Source organism: Ruditapes philippinarum, unplaced genomic scaffold (assembly GCF_026571515.1).
Source record: "Ruditapes philippinarum isolate M1 unplaced genomic scaffold, ASM2657151v2 ctg4157_1_1_1_1, whole genome shotgun sequence".
NCBI classification, from domain to species: Eukaryota; Metazoa; Mollusca; class Bivalvia; order Venerida; family Veneridae; genus Ruditapes; species Ruditapes philippinarum.
The window spans coordinates 79014-95952 of record NW_026857621.1 but is presented as its reverse complement, the minus strand read 5'-3'; the positions used below and the strand labels follow the sequence as shown (position 1 = coordinate 95952).

The 16939-nt window shown below is 32.3% G+C and overlaps 1 protein-coding gene across 2 annotated transcripts; it reads right to left on the bottom strand.

The window, feature by feature from the left end:
• Positions 1-495: 495 nt before the first annotated feature.
• On the bottom strand, positions 496-16503 carry LOC132750374 (tetraspanin-9-like). 2 transcript variants are annotated; one of them, XM_060740342.1, is made up of 9 exons: positions 16348-16503; positions 13393-13471; positions 12416-12536; positions 11966-12111; positions 5200-5274; positions 4574-4678; positions 3074-3274; positions 2605-2691; positions 496-1180 (listed from the first exon to the last, which is right to left on the bottom strand). In XM_060740342.1, the coding sequence occupies exons 2-9, from the start codon at positions 13450-13452 to the stop codon at positions 1115-1117; spliced, it is 861 nt and encodes a 286-aa protein (XP_060596325.1). In that variant the 5' UTR covers positions 13453-13471; positions 16348-16503; the 3' UTR covers positions 496-1114. The 2 variants fall into 2 exon arrangements, with proteins under 2 accessions (XP_060596325.1, XP_060596324.1); XM_060740341.1 differs by having other exon boundaries at positions 13393-13479; positions 16348-16487.
• Between the last annotated feature and the right edge of the window lie 436 nt (positions 16504-16939).

Genomic DNA, 16939 nt, shown 5'->3' with positions numbered 1-16939 from the left:
GTTTGAGTGGATTTCTTTTACCGGGTTCTATATGAAAGATTCTGATTTTACAGATGAAACTCTGCATGTCATTTGACTTCAGGCGACACAGAGTTTGATTGCTGGATGATAACTTAAAGTAATGATACTTTAGTGTAAAGAGCTATTGCTCAACGAAGGGACATTACGTAGGTTAATTTTACTATAGTTGTACATGTACTATATTGTACGGTTTTGAAGGTGTCTAAACTCTGTACATTACCTCAAACGTGAAGTGTACGATTTGAAACGTAATTATTCTAAAATGGAATCCAGGTAACTAACTCCGATAAGCGTTATGATCAAGAGAAATATGCATAACCTCCCTTGAATTCATCTAATTATGTATAATGACAGACCGCACCCTAGCTTGCATTAAGTTTTAAAGTTAAAATTAAAAGTTCTTGGCTCATTGGCATATGTCATATAAAACAAACAAATAACATGCAGAAATACGATCTATAAACAAAACCCAAATAAAATGATTATGTCTTTTAATTTGGAATGAACCAACAAAAACATGCATTATAACAAAAGCTATATTAATACATTCAACATATTTTTGTTTAAAGTCAAGGGAATCTTCGGATAATTTTGCGGTTAACTATTGAACCTTTTTATCAGTTACGGACGTGTAATGTCTAAGTGTAATGTCTAAGTAAACTATCGTTCGATTTTACTTTGATTATTAAGACACGCGCTTCACATACAATGTAAGTTGCCTCCCTTTACATCGTTTTGACCTATTAGTTTCAACATACTTTATTGTGTATATATATATTATGTTTATACATACATAAACTTTCACAATTATACACTATTTTACATATATAAATTAAGGTAAATATATAAAGGTTTGGGCCAAAAGTTATAACAACATTATCGAGGGCCCTCCCAAAAAGACCTATTATAAGTAATGTGGTAAATTTTACCTTAACTAAACTTATACGAAACTGAAGTGTTAATTAATATATAAAAATTCTTCTTCAAGCAATCAAACTTAATAGAGTGTAAAAATGTGTTATATTGGCTTATTCAGTACAGCATAATACGAATATCAGTCTACAAACACCCAACGATCATGTGTAAGCTTGATTTATACGAGTCCTCCACTGATTCCTCGATCCTTGTACACAAGACAGGCGAAGATAATCAATGCAATCTGAAATAACAAAAAAGATGATATGAACAGGATAAGCTTTAATAACCGCATAATTCCCTTCATTTTTGAACCGAATGATACACACATATCTCCGCCATTAGAAATCTGCAATACGCTCCGGAATACATTAGTTTAATTCTTCAAAGACGATGTAATCACTGTTTCATTGTGCAAGATGTAAAGTACCTTATGATGGGACCTCGGTTTGATAAAAAGTATCATCTGAAAGACTGTAGAATAGGTTTGAATAGCGTGGAATCGAACTAGAGACCCCTTGATCTGCAGTTAAATAAAAATACTTCTTTATCTCTTCGTACGCTCTATGATGGTGGCTGCTTTCTGCCATTTCGTGGTTTCGTGTCTTCGCCCCGAAAGTGGAAAGGCGAAGACACGAAGACATACCTATTTGTCGTTATTTCGACTTTCACCTTTTGGACACGAAACATTCTTGGCGAAATAACGAAGCTTTAACACGCGAAGGTATGAACATTTCATTTTTTAAGTTCTCGTGTCGGCGGGGAGAAATCTGTCGTGTCCGCGCCCTTTGTTTGTCGTGTCTTCATGTCTTTGCCTCGATATGCGAAGGTCGAAATAACGAAAATACGGAAGATTTTCGTGTTGTCGTGATTTCGCCCCGAAACGCGAAAGTCGTAGTAACGACAATGACATTGTTTCGGGTTTCGCCTTCCGGTAGGCATGCGCAGAACGGTAAACACAAATGACTCAGGGGAGGACCCTAGATAATGTTGGTATAACTTTTGGTCCAACCCTTTTGTATGTACTTTATATTCATGCTTAATATATTGATGTTAGATTGTGTAAATTAATCATGTATAAAATATGCAATAAATTATTATTAAACTAAACTTAAACACAATGATCCACCAAACTTCTATCTAGCAAAGTCGGAAAAAAAAAAGTTCCAGTACACGGAATCCGGAACTCAGGATATTCTCCGCCTTAAGTTGGATAGTTTCCGACCTATAACTATTTTCTTTGTTAACCTTCAATGCCTTTAAATAATGCAATATTACACTATCAATAGTCTGGTCATTCAATAATAAATTCAGTTTATGTAAATGAAGTATAAAAAAAGTTCGGGAAAGTCATACAAAATTAATTTGAATATACAGGTTGTCGCACATTTCGGAAACATTACAGCCCTTAGCTCGTGACATAGAGCATGTGCCACTAGCACCGGGGCTCAGTCACAGAGGGGACACGTACACAGACTGCAGGCATCACTATCAACGATATAAACTTGAACACCTGCGCCCGCTTTGTTGAATAGGGAAATCATCGGTTTAGTAATGCAGGGGTCACTGGTACGATCCAGGAAAAATGGCTAGGCGTATCGACCGCCGAGATAACACCAAACACCTGTGTTAAAATTGGCGTAAAAAAGAACAAACAAACGGACAAACCTGCGCAGCGAAACAAATCGCAACAACAGTCAAATAGTAGTCATCATTGTCCTCTACTACTCGTTTCCAAACAGCGTCAACGCAGCCCTGAATAAATGGCATATTTTAGATACTTTCTTACATTTTCTAATTGTATGTATCCTTGCTAAGATGCAATATCAAAATTAGTGTGATTATTTTTATATAGTATGCGCTTAAAATTTAAGAAAATATGTAACGACTTATTATCTGCATTTATTTTTGCACAGTTTTGTTTGTAGATCTCCCATGAAGCTGGTGGATAATATTTATACAATTAAGCTTATATTTCTGTATAGAAAATAATATAAAATTATACATTTTAAACTGTTGGACTGACTGGCTAAACAATGTATATATTATGCGCTCAAGCTTAATATTATCACGTTAATAATATTTTTTTTTAAGTATGATAATATTAAGGAACACAAAGGCCTGATTTGTAACAAACCTTGTTGTAGTTATTTAATGCAGCAATATCTGATATTGTTTTTGTGCCGTTTCCTGCACAAGTAGCCACGCCGGCGGAGTTTTCAGGCAAGGTTTTGCAGCAAGCTGTTGGTGTTATTACATTAGGACCATCACCGTCAGCTGTTTTCCAGGTTCCCCTACCAATGAAATCGGTGTAGTCTTCCGGACCGCAGCAACTGAACTAACAAAATAAATTCAAATTACTGGTACAGTGCAGAAAATTAAAAAATAAAATAAATCTGGTATTTTCCGTGTATTAAATAACAGTACAGGTGCGCAATCAATAGACGTTAATTGTATGTAAATAATCTGAGGATTTAACTTAATACATGATTGGAGCAGTACCTCTAGACGATTGCAAAAATCATGGTCATGAAATTGACAAATATCGTTTTTCCCGCCGATTTTTACATTTTTTATTCATTACCATACATAAATCGCTGTGAAAGGATGAATTAAACCTTTTAAAGTTCATTCCATCGGATAAAAAGGGAAGATTTTTGCATTTTATCATTCAAGCGCATTGTCCGGTATATACCGGAATACGGTATTTAGTGTTGTGCTCCAATCTTTTCATAATCAGATGAAACTATCCAGGTGTCACGACAGCAGCTAAAACTGAATGATTTCTTCTTATAAACTCAAGCATTATTCAGATAATTTAATGCTTCTTAGGTTCTTCCGATTAACTAAGATAAACTTAGAAATTCATTCCGATGCGTAGATATACTTTATACTTTAGTATTTATTCTGATTTCATTCAAATTAACATCTCATTGACTCTAGCATTTATTCGGCCAAAATCTAAAGAATCTTTCAGATTACTGTAAGGATTACTTCATACTTACCTCATCATTTATAGAAGATCCTATATGTTGTTATTAAGGATGTAACAGTACTAAGGTGAAATTTTATATGTATATAATTATTATTTTTCTACATCAAATAATATGTTAAATGTGTACTGTAAATGTTTATTCGCATTATAAGTAATCATTAAGATATATGCATTAATTTCTTGTTGAAACATTTGGCTCAGACTTTATCGAAAATAAATTTCTAATTACTTCCCTTTATTTAGATGAAATGTAAATTCGATAATATCTTTACAAATAATGCTTTTTGGAACTTACAATATTGATAAATCATCACTCGAGCATCATATTTATGATATAAAACCATAAAAATTGAGTAACAGTATATACTTGGAAATTTACTCAGATGAACTTAAAAAGTTTTTTTTTTCCGATGATGAACTAAAGAGCATATTCAAGTGGATTTTGTTAAACAGCACCAAATCGGATGATCTGAAAGAATTGCTCCCGATGTCCTCGTTTTAGATATAAAATGATGAGTTTTTTTTTTCCATGAAAGCTTTGAGGAAACACATCTGCATCGGTGGAAGTGATGTCTATTTATATAAATGTACATATATTTTGCATATGTATTTAAAAAAACCTACTAAATATCCTATTAATACCTCTTGCATGGCCCAGTTCCAACCTAAAGAGTTAATAGTCGAGCCTCTAAGACCTTGGTATTCATCAAGGGAATCCCTCATTGCTGGTCGTATTCTTTTCTTTATCTTAAAATGATGAATAAAGAAAACGTTAACAGTACACTGGTAAAAATGGTGTACGTATGATGGGATAAAGAGCCTTAACAAAGGTTGGTTCCAAATTTCAAATTTAACAGAACATATTATAAATTATATTAATTCATACCAGGCAAAAGTTCATTTCCATTTTTAATGGGACAGACTACCGGTACATATTATTACATCAACAGATATAATATCCGAAATTTAAAAGATTACGGAAAATGTCCGTATGTGGCAAGATCTAAAAGAGTGAACAAATCATTTCGCGAAAAGTGGCTGTTTATGGCGAGATAGAAGATGTTATGTAACGGAAAGTGTTGGTATGGTGCGAAAAGCAAATATCCATTTGTATATTTTGCCGATAAATTCATATGACATCTCTAAATTTCAAATTTCAAATCCAAATACAAAATTCAAAAAAAGGTGTGCATATTAATTAAGAATATACATGTACGTATGGTATACACATAAAAGAGCTGTTCAGATACTTTTATTAATTTACTTACCTCATCCGGGAAACCAAAGCAGATGATGATCGTTATAACTTGAGCTGACAGAATCACAATCAAAATAATCGAATACTGAAATAAACCAAATAACAATAGCTGTTGAATCAAAAATATGACACTATTTTTGAAGACAATAAGGTATTCGCAGGTAGGTGTGTTTGGCAGGAGAGATTGGAGGGCACCGATTAACTTCTCACAGTCTCATTAAAATCTGTCCAGAAACGACTGTGATCTTAAAGGGACCGACATGTGCACAGGCATAAGTAAGGTAGCGAATATGTCATCAGCTTATTATTGCCGATACGGGGCAGGGATAGCAAGCTCAACAGTTAGGTGGCATCGAAAGATTCGCCCTAGATCGATAATTCATAGAAAAACACAACATACAGAATGCAATAGTAATTGTGTTTGATGGGATAGTCTTACAAATGAGCCGCGTCACGACAAAACCAACATAATGGGTTTGCGACCAGCATTGATCCAGACCAGCCTGCGCATCCGCGCAGTCTGATCAGGATCCATGCTGTTCGCTTACCAACCCTATTACAAGTAGAGAAACTGATAGCGAACAGCATGGATCCTGATCAGACTACGCGGAAGCCCAGACTGGTCTGGATCCAAGCTGGTCGCAAACGCAATACGTTGGTTTTGTCGTGACGCGGCTCAAATGCATTGGCCCAGTTGTTCAAAACTTTTGTAAAATATTTAACAATGACTTCATAGTTAAATTAACAACAAATTGTTAAATTCTGTGTTAAATTTTGTTGTTAAGCAATTCTGTTGTTCAAACATTGTTAACGTTAAAGTTCTGTTAAATTAACAAAGTGTTGTTAATTTTTTTGTTAAATATCTTTGTTAAAAAAATCAGTTGTTCAGAAAAAAATAGCGTTATCTTTTTGTTAAAACATCGGCTTTAACAAAGATTTAACAAGAAAATTAATTCACCTCCATAGGTGAATTAATTTTATTGTTAGTGGCACAGAAAGTTGCTTGTTCCCTTATTTTACCCCTGTCAACTCCAAAACAGTCACTTTTAACATTTTAATGCCATTGGGACATCATTCTCAATTATAAAAAGATTCTAAACAATTTACACAGGAATTTAAGAAAGTCCCATTTACTATCAATAGCCTCAATGTGGTATAAAAAGAAATTAATTTTCATAAAAAGTCTGAATCTGTTCAAGTGTCATACTGATAAACAAGTTTTAAAGTAATATAATCAGTATTAAGATCATCTTTTAAATTCAGCATAAACAAACATAAATTTATTCCTGCCTGTGATTTAATTGACTTTCTTGAACTTCACTTAACAAATGTAGTTACCTCATTCTACCTTATTTTGGATCATTAGAGTAACAAGCTGACAAAATATTGTACTGCTAGTGTAAAACCATATATAGGATTGATTACCAAAATCTGACACCACTGGTTCAATACTGCTTTGTTCAAAAACCCCTCTACTTGGTTGGTTAACTATTGCCAGTTTTTTGTTTGTTTTGTCAATTTAAATCTTCACTTTAAATATCTTATTAAAATCATTCAATAACAAGAATAAAGATCAACAAGGCAAAGGCAATGTTCACAGGACCATTGTCTCATATGTTTATTTGTAGGTTTTTTGTCTGCCAAATAATAAATTGTCAAATGTAGTATTACAGTGTAATAATTTGTAGTTACTATATATATATATATATATAGTTATAAACTGCCATGATCATCTGGAAACCAGAAAATATGTTTGTAATGCAATGGTTCAATACTTATAACTAACTGGATTTACACTCAGACAATGCTCACATTTTAAGTTACTTTAAAAAGAGTATTGTAGTATTTTTACAATACTGTTATCTTATACTGTTGTTTTGGGTATATTATTATGACAGAATATTATCATATCATTTAGAAAGTATATGATATAGTTTCCTAAATTCATATTGGGATTCATACATTAATATTTTATACATAAAAGGACAAATCTTGAGTACTGAATACCATGCAGTTGCCCTTTCTAAATTCTATAGAACAACAACTGATCATATCAGTAATGTTGAAAAGTGTTTAACTCCCTATAATTTTTACAATAGTCTATGTCATCAAGTTTAAACATTATTTTCATTTTTTACCAAATGTGAGAGTTGATTAAGTCATCTTTATAAATGTTATGTAAACCATGGATTCAAATATGAAGTAATATAAAGCTCCAAGATTCACCATTTCATTATTTTCAATAAGGCCAAAATGAATAAAAATATGTCTCCCCTTTCCAACACTAAAACAGGGTTTGGCATTTATGTAGGAAACTTCTTCTAATTTTTTTTTTTATATGAGTGCATTAAAAGCAAGTTTTATATTTCAAATTTAAAGACATTGGACTTTAATTGTACATTATTCAATGATATTAATGTTGACAGTAACAGGTAATAATTTTGAGATCTTATTTGTACATATCATAATTTTGAGAATAATATTTTGGAAAAGAGGCAAATTCACTTTGTATTGTAGGTGGGAAGAGAAAACAAAACACATTTCTAATTTATGCAAGTCAATAGTGATTCTTATAAAATGTTAAAACTATAGTGTTGGTTTGGGTCAAAATCCCTATCATATAAATACATGTAAATGATGTCCAAATTAAGTTTTTAAAAGTTTCATCTACATAATTGTAAAATAACCATGCAAACCTGTCAAACAATTAGAACATCTTTAGGAACTTAACAGTGATGATCTCAATACTTGTGTGTGGTAAAAATTGAGCACTAGGCATTATATAGATAATTATATAGATAATTAAATTAAAATTGTATAAACTGGCTTACATATTGCTGAAATTTTGAGAGTAAATGTGTGTATTTTGAACCTAATGCTATGTTATTCTTGCTTTCACTTTATCCTAGCAGTGCATTATAGTATACTGCAATTTATACTATTTGTTAAACATACTTCATATCATAATTGTTTGATAAATATAGAAAAACACTTAACATATTCTTCTTCAGACATTTTAAGACATATATCTATTGAAATGAGAAAATAAGATAGCCTATTGATATTTGCATGCACAAACCAGTCAGACTCAAATATACAAATTGGTTGTTAATACAATGTCAATTAATAACTTCATTAATAAGATAAGAAAATGATAAGTTGAAGGTGTCTTTTGATTTAAGACAAGATATACCATCACTCATGAGCTTTTGTAATTTTGTGAACAAGCTTTTATTTAATTCTGTTAAAATGGGCATTTTTCAGTTAAAATCCATGTCAAGGTTATGGGTCTTTGTAAGGAATTTTAATTTCAAGACATGAATGAAGTTTTGTTTCATTTAATACACTCAGCAATTTTGAATATTGATGATGCATGCACAATTTTAACCATACATTGTTGTAAGTTGAAAATGTTCATAAATAAGTCAAAAACCATGCAATAGTTGTGGACCTTAATTAGTGAACTTCATGTATAATCCTTAAGACAAAAAAAGTTCACAAACTTTTAACAAAGGGCCATTATTTAGTAAAATAAATGATAAATTTTAAGCCTAGTCTTTGATAGTGACCTCCACACATGCTTATAACATAAGCATATGGAAGTAAAAACAATAGGGTAGTCTGACCCGTAATTGACTCATCATTTACCACAATGCAACAGCTAAAAATAAAAATGGCTTCTAGTGCAAGTTGTTTACTGTCAACAGCTACAATATTATAAGTGTTAAAAAGTGTTTAAAAATGGAATTGACCATTCAGACTTGGCTAACATGTTTCTTAACACCCAGTTTTGATATTTCACAAATGGATTTAACAAACATTATGGAATGAACACTGATAAAGATGCAAAAACGAGGAAAATATACATGTGGGAAAAGGTTGATAGTGTAAACGCGGGAACATTTTAAAAAGATGAATGGCAAGCACTGTTTGTTTTATATGCAGGCTGGCTGGTTAATATTTATCAGACCAGAATGCATATTTAATGTATGGTACATTGTCAAATGCTTCACAAGATACTTGGAATTAGGATCAAATTAGGATAGAGTCTGGTGGAGTCTGCTCTTCATCACTGTTGTACAGCGTCCACCGGATATAGCCCCTCAAAACTCCGAAAACGAAAGTAAAAAGGTTTACGTCGAGTTCACCCAAGGTAATGTTTCAACTTATTTCTCCATCATAACTCCATCGATTTTTCCAAACTAAACAATTTTGTGAAGCTAAATATGTCAGATTTTAGGGCAGTATTTTCTTTTTTCTGCAAATTGAATACTTTTTGTTAAATCGGCGATAAATTGTACCGTTTTTGTTGATATTTTCGAACAATGTTGATATTTACCTGTAAATCAGGTCCAAAAGGCATTTGTTGTATCAAAATCCGTATTTAATATAAAATATAGACTTCCCTCTACTTGTATTTGAGTGGTCATCCATCAAATCAAGCTGCTTTTAGCAAAATTTGCGAAAATAGACATTGCCTAGTATACAGAGTCTAGCACGGTTTTGTACGGGGTGTAGATGGAAATCTGTTAGCAAGTGTACGGGGTGTAGTAGGTAAACGACTGCTATATTTTTTTGCAAAAAATAAACTAAATTAAGTACCAGAGCATACACGTACGCTGATGAAGTAATGACAATCGATGCCGGGGGCAGGGATCGTAAGGTGAACATTTTATCATTTTAAAAAGGATAAAAATGTTAAATTAGATAAGAAACATTATACGTAGCATGAATATCAATGGTAGTAAACCGTTTCCGTCCTAAGCTAGACAACTTTTTATGCGTGATTTTGTGGAAAAATGTAAAAGTCAGTAGACTGAATCATTATAGATTGGTAGAACTTTACCATGTTACAGTGGAATTCTAAAATTTGTCTTAAACAATATCAAATCATGTTCAAGTTATGCATTGTGAACAGTAAGTTTGATGATATTTCATTGCATATATAATTCATCAATTATTTTACATCAACATAATTACACAATAAACAAAAGGGTTGGGCCAATTGTTTTTGCAAAATTATCATGGGCCTTTTCCTGTAAGATAATAGTTGACCACGTATAACTATGCAGTGAGGTCACGCAACTTCGTGAAAGTATACAAATGTTTTATCGTAAACATTGAATACAATTTTAATGGCAAAGACATAGTTAGCTTTTTTCAACTTGTAGGCCCATAAAAAAGGGTCTGGGGCCATAACATGTTCAGATTAAAAAGAGCAAATGCGCGTTCCAAACTATGAATTTGATTAGATGCAAACTGGGGGCGGTAAATCATGCATAAGCGTAAAACACTTGATCCGACCATACGACATGAACCTGGGATATACGATAACTTATCGTATATCCCAGTATGAACACAGTACCAATCTTACCCACGCCTGTTTTAGTATGAATTTAAGTAATTATTGAAGTTTACGATCAATATCTTGTGTCTTCGAATGATTGTCAGCTCATAAAGGCTATAAAAATTAAAAATATGTGACTGCTATACACCGTAACATTCTACTAAACCCTGTACATTAAACTTCTACACTCCGTTCACTTTAATTTGTATTTCTTGCTAGACTCTGTACACAAGGAAAGACCGTTTTTCGCAAATTTTGATGAAAGCAGCCCCAGTTGATGGATGACCACTTGAATACAAGTAGAAGGAAGTCTATATTGTATATTAAATACGGATTTTGGTACAACAAATGCCTCTTGGATCCAATTAACAGGTCAATATCAACATCGTTCGCAAATGTCAACAAAAACGGCACAATTTATCGCCGATTTAACAAAAAGTATTCAATTTGCAGAAAAAAGCAAATACTGCCCTAAAATCTGACATATTTAGCTTCACAAAATTGTTTAGTTTGGAAAAATCGATGAAGTTATGATGAAGAATTAAGTTGAAACATTACCTTGGGTGAACTCGACGTAAACCGTTTTACTTTCGTTTTCGGAGTTTTGAGGGGCTATATCCGGTGGACGCTGTACAACAGTGTTCATGTAAACTAATATGCACAGAAATCACAAAGTAACCAGGATATATATAGTACTGGCATTACACAAAGAATATGAAGGTAAAATAACTTTAAATATGTCTTCCTGTGTATAAAATGTACACTATGAAATAAATCTCTCTCAAGTCAGTCAAGGTAGCTATTCATAGTTTCATGTAGATATGACATACTGGGGTTCTTGTTACAGTATGTTCATGACCAAACAGCCAAAAAAAAATCATATTACATGAGTTTTCATTTTTTATTAGTCTATGACTCAGCTGTATTTTGCAGACAATGTACATCAGCTGATTTTCTAAGAATTTCTTATTGATGTGGACAGTTATCGGCCATTTTGTTTTTTGTGGAGGAAAGAAACATACTGTACTGCATTGTGGGATTAATTTTTCTTGTTAATTAGTTAACAAAATGTTAAGCACTTTAACGCCTTGTTAACTAACAAAAAAAATAACACAGCTCTGAACAACTCAAATTTTGGCATTTTGTTAGCTAACGAAAATATTAAAATTTAACAACTGTTTAGTTAATTTGTTGTTAAAGTTGACAAAAGTTTTGAACAACTGGGCCATTGTTTTCACTCATTTTTGTAGTAGATCTATCATCTCGAAACTTACATATGAAATATTCGTCATAAACTCAAAATAATGAACGAATACATTTGTATATAGGAGTTATTGTTTGAAGAAATTTCATATTTTCACCATCAAACATCAAATTTTCAAGACAAAGTACAAAAAATACTCTCGCTAATACAAGTATATGACCTTACCACCAGCATGATTGTTGTGAAATTGCAGCATGCACCGCAGCAGCCGACAAAAGACAGAACGAGAAGAGCAAGTCCTAAAACTATCATTACTGTAGCAATGTCACTGACGACACTTCCAAGTTCAAACGCGTCTGTGTTAATATTGGCTGCAAAGAAAAAGAGTTTTTTGAATGAATTGTATCAAAGATGTTTCAATGAGAGACACATTTTGACATTTTCAAAGGTCGGCAGAATTATTTTGTAGGACAGATGGATCTTCGTCTGCCCGGCTCATTATCTTATAATAGTTTAAAATTCCAAAGATTCCATTAGCAAGTTCGATTAACATATAACTTGAATAGAAAATATTCACAATACTGTATAAATATCTGTGAATAAAATGGCTTCTGAAGTAAACCTCAAGTTTCTTTATTTGAATATAAAATATAAAGTGATAGAGAGTAAACTTACTGCTGTAGACATCATCCGAGGCATCATTGATTTTATCAAGAACATCCTTTACAATTGGTCGTAAAGTTTCATGGGCGAATCGGAGAATAAATCCGCCAATGACAAGTGTCAGTGATAAAAGCTGTGATTTGATATAAGAAAACATGACCATTTAGTAAAATGAGCCGCGTCATGACAAAACCAACATAGTGGGTTTGCGACAAGCATGGATCCAGACCATCGCTATCAGTTTTCTCTACTTGTTATAGAGTTTGTAAGCGAACAGCATGGATCCTGATCAGAATGCACGGATGCGCAGGCTGGTCTGGATCCATGCTAGTCACAAACCCGTTGTGTTTGTTTTGTCATGACAAGCTCAAATAAATATAGTTCAGTTGAGCGTAGTGCTGTGTTTTTTATACGTTGCATCTATATTGCAATGCAGTAGATGAAATTCTAAAAATACATAGTGTCATCACTTTAAATGCTAGTCCATAAGAATTGTTTCAATCTATCTATTTTAGCTCGAATTAGATGACAGTTTAATATTTTAACAATTTCCGCATCCGCTTCCTAGAACTGACCAGTACTTGTGCCACAGCAATGTTTTTTTTTCTGTTTTTCTTTTCAACATACTATAAGCCATATCCTATCTGACTTCAAATTTGCCAAATGATAAAAGCTTTCTTTGTTCAAGTCCCCATACAGGAGCGGTGACCTTTGCAGAACCACTGACGTACAGTATGTTTTGATTGTTTACATTTGTCAAATGAACGTGCATTTACTTTTATTTATAACGTCTTTAATAAAATGTTTTATGTTAAATATTTTAATAATATAATTTCTATCAGTAATGTGCTATTTTGCAAAAAACAAACTTTTTATATAAAAGTCCTCTCTAGGTAGGTGTTATAGTAAGATAGGAAGTTGTAACGTGCTTTACTTTAGCTTTATCACGTGACAAACGGTCGGAAAAAATTAAGAATGGAATAACTTACAATAAAGATAATATTTAGGACAACAAGAACAATTCTTCCCGCGAATGTAAGAAGCCCCATCCTGGTTGCTCAGTATGACCTGAAAGTTTGAATAAAACGTAATAAAAAGGTTTAAATCGATTGGGAGCTCATGTGACCCAGTATAAACTGTTTTATAGCATACGATCCTTTACACACGGCCGTTAAACCCTTGAAAAGTTTTATAATGAATTCATATAATTGAGCTTCGCCATGACAAAACCAACATAATGGGTTTTGCGACCCCCCATCGATCCAGACCTTCCTGCGCATCCGCACAGTCTGATCAGGAACCATGCTGTTCGCTATCAGTTTCTCTACTTGTTAAAGAGTTTGTAAGCGAACAGCATGGATCCTGATCAGACTGCGCTGATGCACAGGCTGGTCTGGATCCATGCTGGTCGCAAACGCACTATGTTGGTTTTGTCATGGCGCGGCTCATATTTGCGCCACTCGTGAAATATACATTTTGGTGCTCACTCGGTGAAATATATTCCGATCTTACACTGAACTAAACTAATATCCTCTATATATTTCACCGAGTGAGCACCAAAAGGAATATTGAAATATGAACTTTTGGTGTTCACAAGGTGAAATATATTTCATTATTTGATTTTACCCATGAAATATGGTGCTATATCAGTCAAATATATTTCATATTTTTTAAAAAATAAATATGAAATATAAATATGAAATGGGACGGAGTCAAAACTCATATTTATTTAAAGGGACTTCTTTCGCCGTTTTGTTTAAAAAACCTGATAAATACAAAACAACTTTTTCTTGAATTTTGTTTTAAAAAATATCTAGCATGATAGAAAATGGTCTAACTAAGAAAATTAATCCGAACACCAATATCTTTAATTCAGTAATTAACGCTGTACAGACGTTTAAAGAGTTCTTTACATGACGTCACAATGTAGCGCCAAACAGCGCGTGCTTACGCATAAATTACTGCGCGCTGTATAATTGCAGTTGGTAGCAAACAAGGGGATTCGTTACCATTTTCTTTGATAACGAAATTAAATAAAAAGGTTATTTTTTCGTTTTTCGTGAAATATGGTATATATTTTCACTCAACATAATAAAATGCCATATAGTTTCACTCGCCGTACCGGTTCGTGAAAATATGTAGCACTTTATCATGTTTCGTGAAAATATATTCCATATTTCACGCAAACGGAAAAATATCCTCTTAATCTTACACTAAACTAAACAAATTTTCTTTTAATTACATGCAAAGAAACGTTTTAAAAAGACATTTAACCTAATACTGAATGAAAAGCGCGCCAAATAATAATACAACGTGACGTCATTTACGACGTCACGTCATTAAGTTGGTACCCAGGCCCGGCTTTCACTAACGTTCTCAAACTGAGATAAATCTCAACTTAAGATTGTCTCGATATTAACTGAGATTCTTACTCACCTGAGAAAAATCGCAAGTTGGCTTTCACTAAACCTTTTCTCAACATTTGAGAATTTTCTCAACTGAGACTGCTTTTTTTCTCAAGACATAAGCGGCTATCTTAGTGTGCATTGTTGATGATCAAGCTTCTATTTTACGAAGTATATCATGTATATAGTTGCCGTTTTGATGTAAGATGACGCAACAGGGAAATATTTGTATATCTATTACATAAAGTAGATTTATCTATATTTTCTTGTTTTATTTAAAAAAACAACAACAACAACAAATAATAACAAAAGCACCAAGAAGCAATTGCAAATGTGTGAAAATTTGAATGGTAATGAAAATAAGTTATCAAGAATGAATGTACATCAAAGAAAACAAACAAAATTCAATAAATCATTTTTAGTATGATTATTGTGACGTCATAATTTCATGACGTCATAATTAGAGCAATAATCAGTCAATATATATTACTAAATATATGAAAATAATAGGAACTTAATTGCCAAAAATGTCAAATTATGTTTATTTATCAAAATAACCATGCAAAAAGTAAAAATACCCCTGAGAATAATAATTTAGTTTCACTGAGACATAATCTGAGACAGCCAATCCTTGTCTCAATATATCTGAGAAAAATCTCAAATCTTAAGTTGAGATTTTTCTCAATATTTTTTAGTGAAAGCCAAACTGAGAAAAATCTCAATCTCAATTTCTGATTTGAGAAAAATCTTAGATTTGAGCTGAGATTTTGACTTTGAGAACGTTATTGAAAGCCGGGCCTGTACTGTGCACGCTGGTATTTCACTGAAACAACGTAAGGGGCTTAAAGTGGTAATTTCACTGTTTCAAACAGTCAATTTACCAGTTTTATATCACTGATATGTTTCTATAAACCACCAAAAAGCATGTAATAAAAAGTTATACTCTTTGCCATATCCATGGACTATTTTTTGAAAATACAGCTCTGTTGGTAATTGGTATAATTATAATGATTAAGTATTTTGTACGGAAGTCAGAATACTACTTTGCTCATATTTTGCTTCCTTTATGACACATTACTCACGTTCCGTGCTGCTGTCTTCAGTTGTTGAACATCTAACATGCCCTAAATCCATTATTTTAATACTATTGAACAAATGTTTGATATATTTCTAAAGAATTTAAAAATATTGTTTACTGAGGCATATTGTGCCTTTAAAATGTTTCATGAGATGATACACGTTTTGTCTTGATTGAATGATGGACACGTCTATTTAAAATATAAAGTGGGGGAGGGTTTTTTTTGTTTTTTATTTTTGTTTTTTTTTTATATTGTTCCCTATACGAGTAAAACACAGATTGAAAGCAAGATTATCTGTATTGCATTCTCGTATCAAGAGGATTTTTTTAAAAAATCTTAATTCAATTTACCTTTAATTTTTATCAAAATACACATCAACCACTATGTTTTATATGTAAAACATTTGAAAATGGACTATGATAAAACAATTAAAAATATATATATAATAAAAAACACTTACCTAATATTTCCACAATTTGATTCTGAAGTAATTTTGAAATATAAAAATTTACCGTTTGCAATTTATCAAATCATTTCGTGACTAAATTTTGGCTTATGTTCCAAATCAAAAACATAATATCAGTCTAGATCGATATTTGTCCATTGTCTCAATTTACGCCCATTATCCTTATAACATAATGAAAAATCTTTAGATATATTATTTGATCATAATGATGAACATTTAAAGTCTTTTCCGTAATATAATATCTACAAGAGGGACCGTAAATATGTTCTAAATTTACACTGTATGTAACAAGATTATTATTATTCAAAAGGAATAACAAATTTAAAATATGTTGATGGATTTAAAACAAATATTGTTTAATGACTAGTATTCAGATGTACCCACTGAACGCTGACAATATTAGGGTGGCAAACCCATGTGAATGTTTGCGTTTTTTTGTGGTTTGACCAAAAGTCCTCACCATAAATAACAAGTTTATTACAAGAATTCGCCATTTAATTCATGCACATATATAGTGCATGAAAATGGCGATTTACCAGAAAAATGCCTACTAATCGTATCTTCATGTATTTATAATACAATTAAA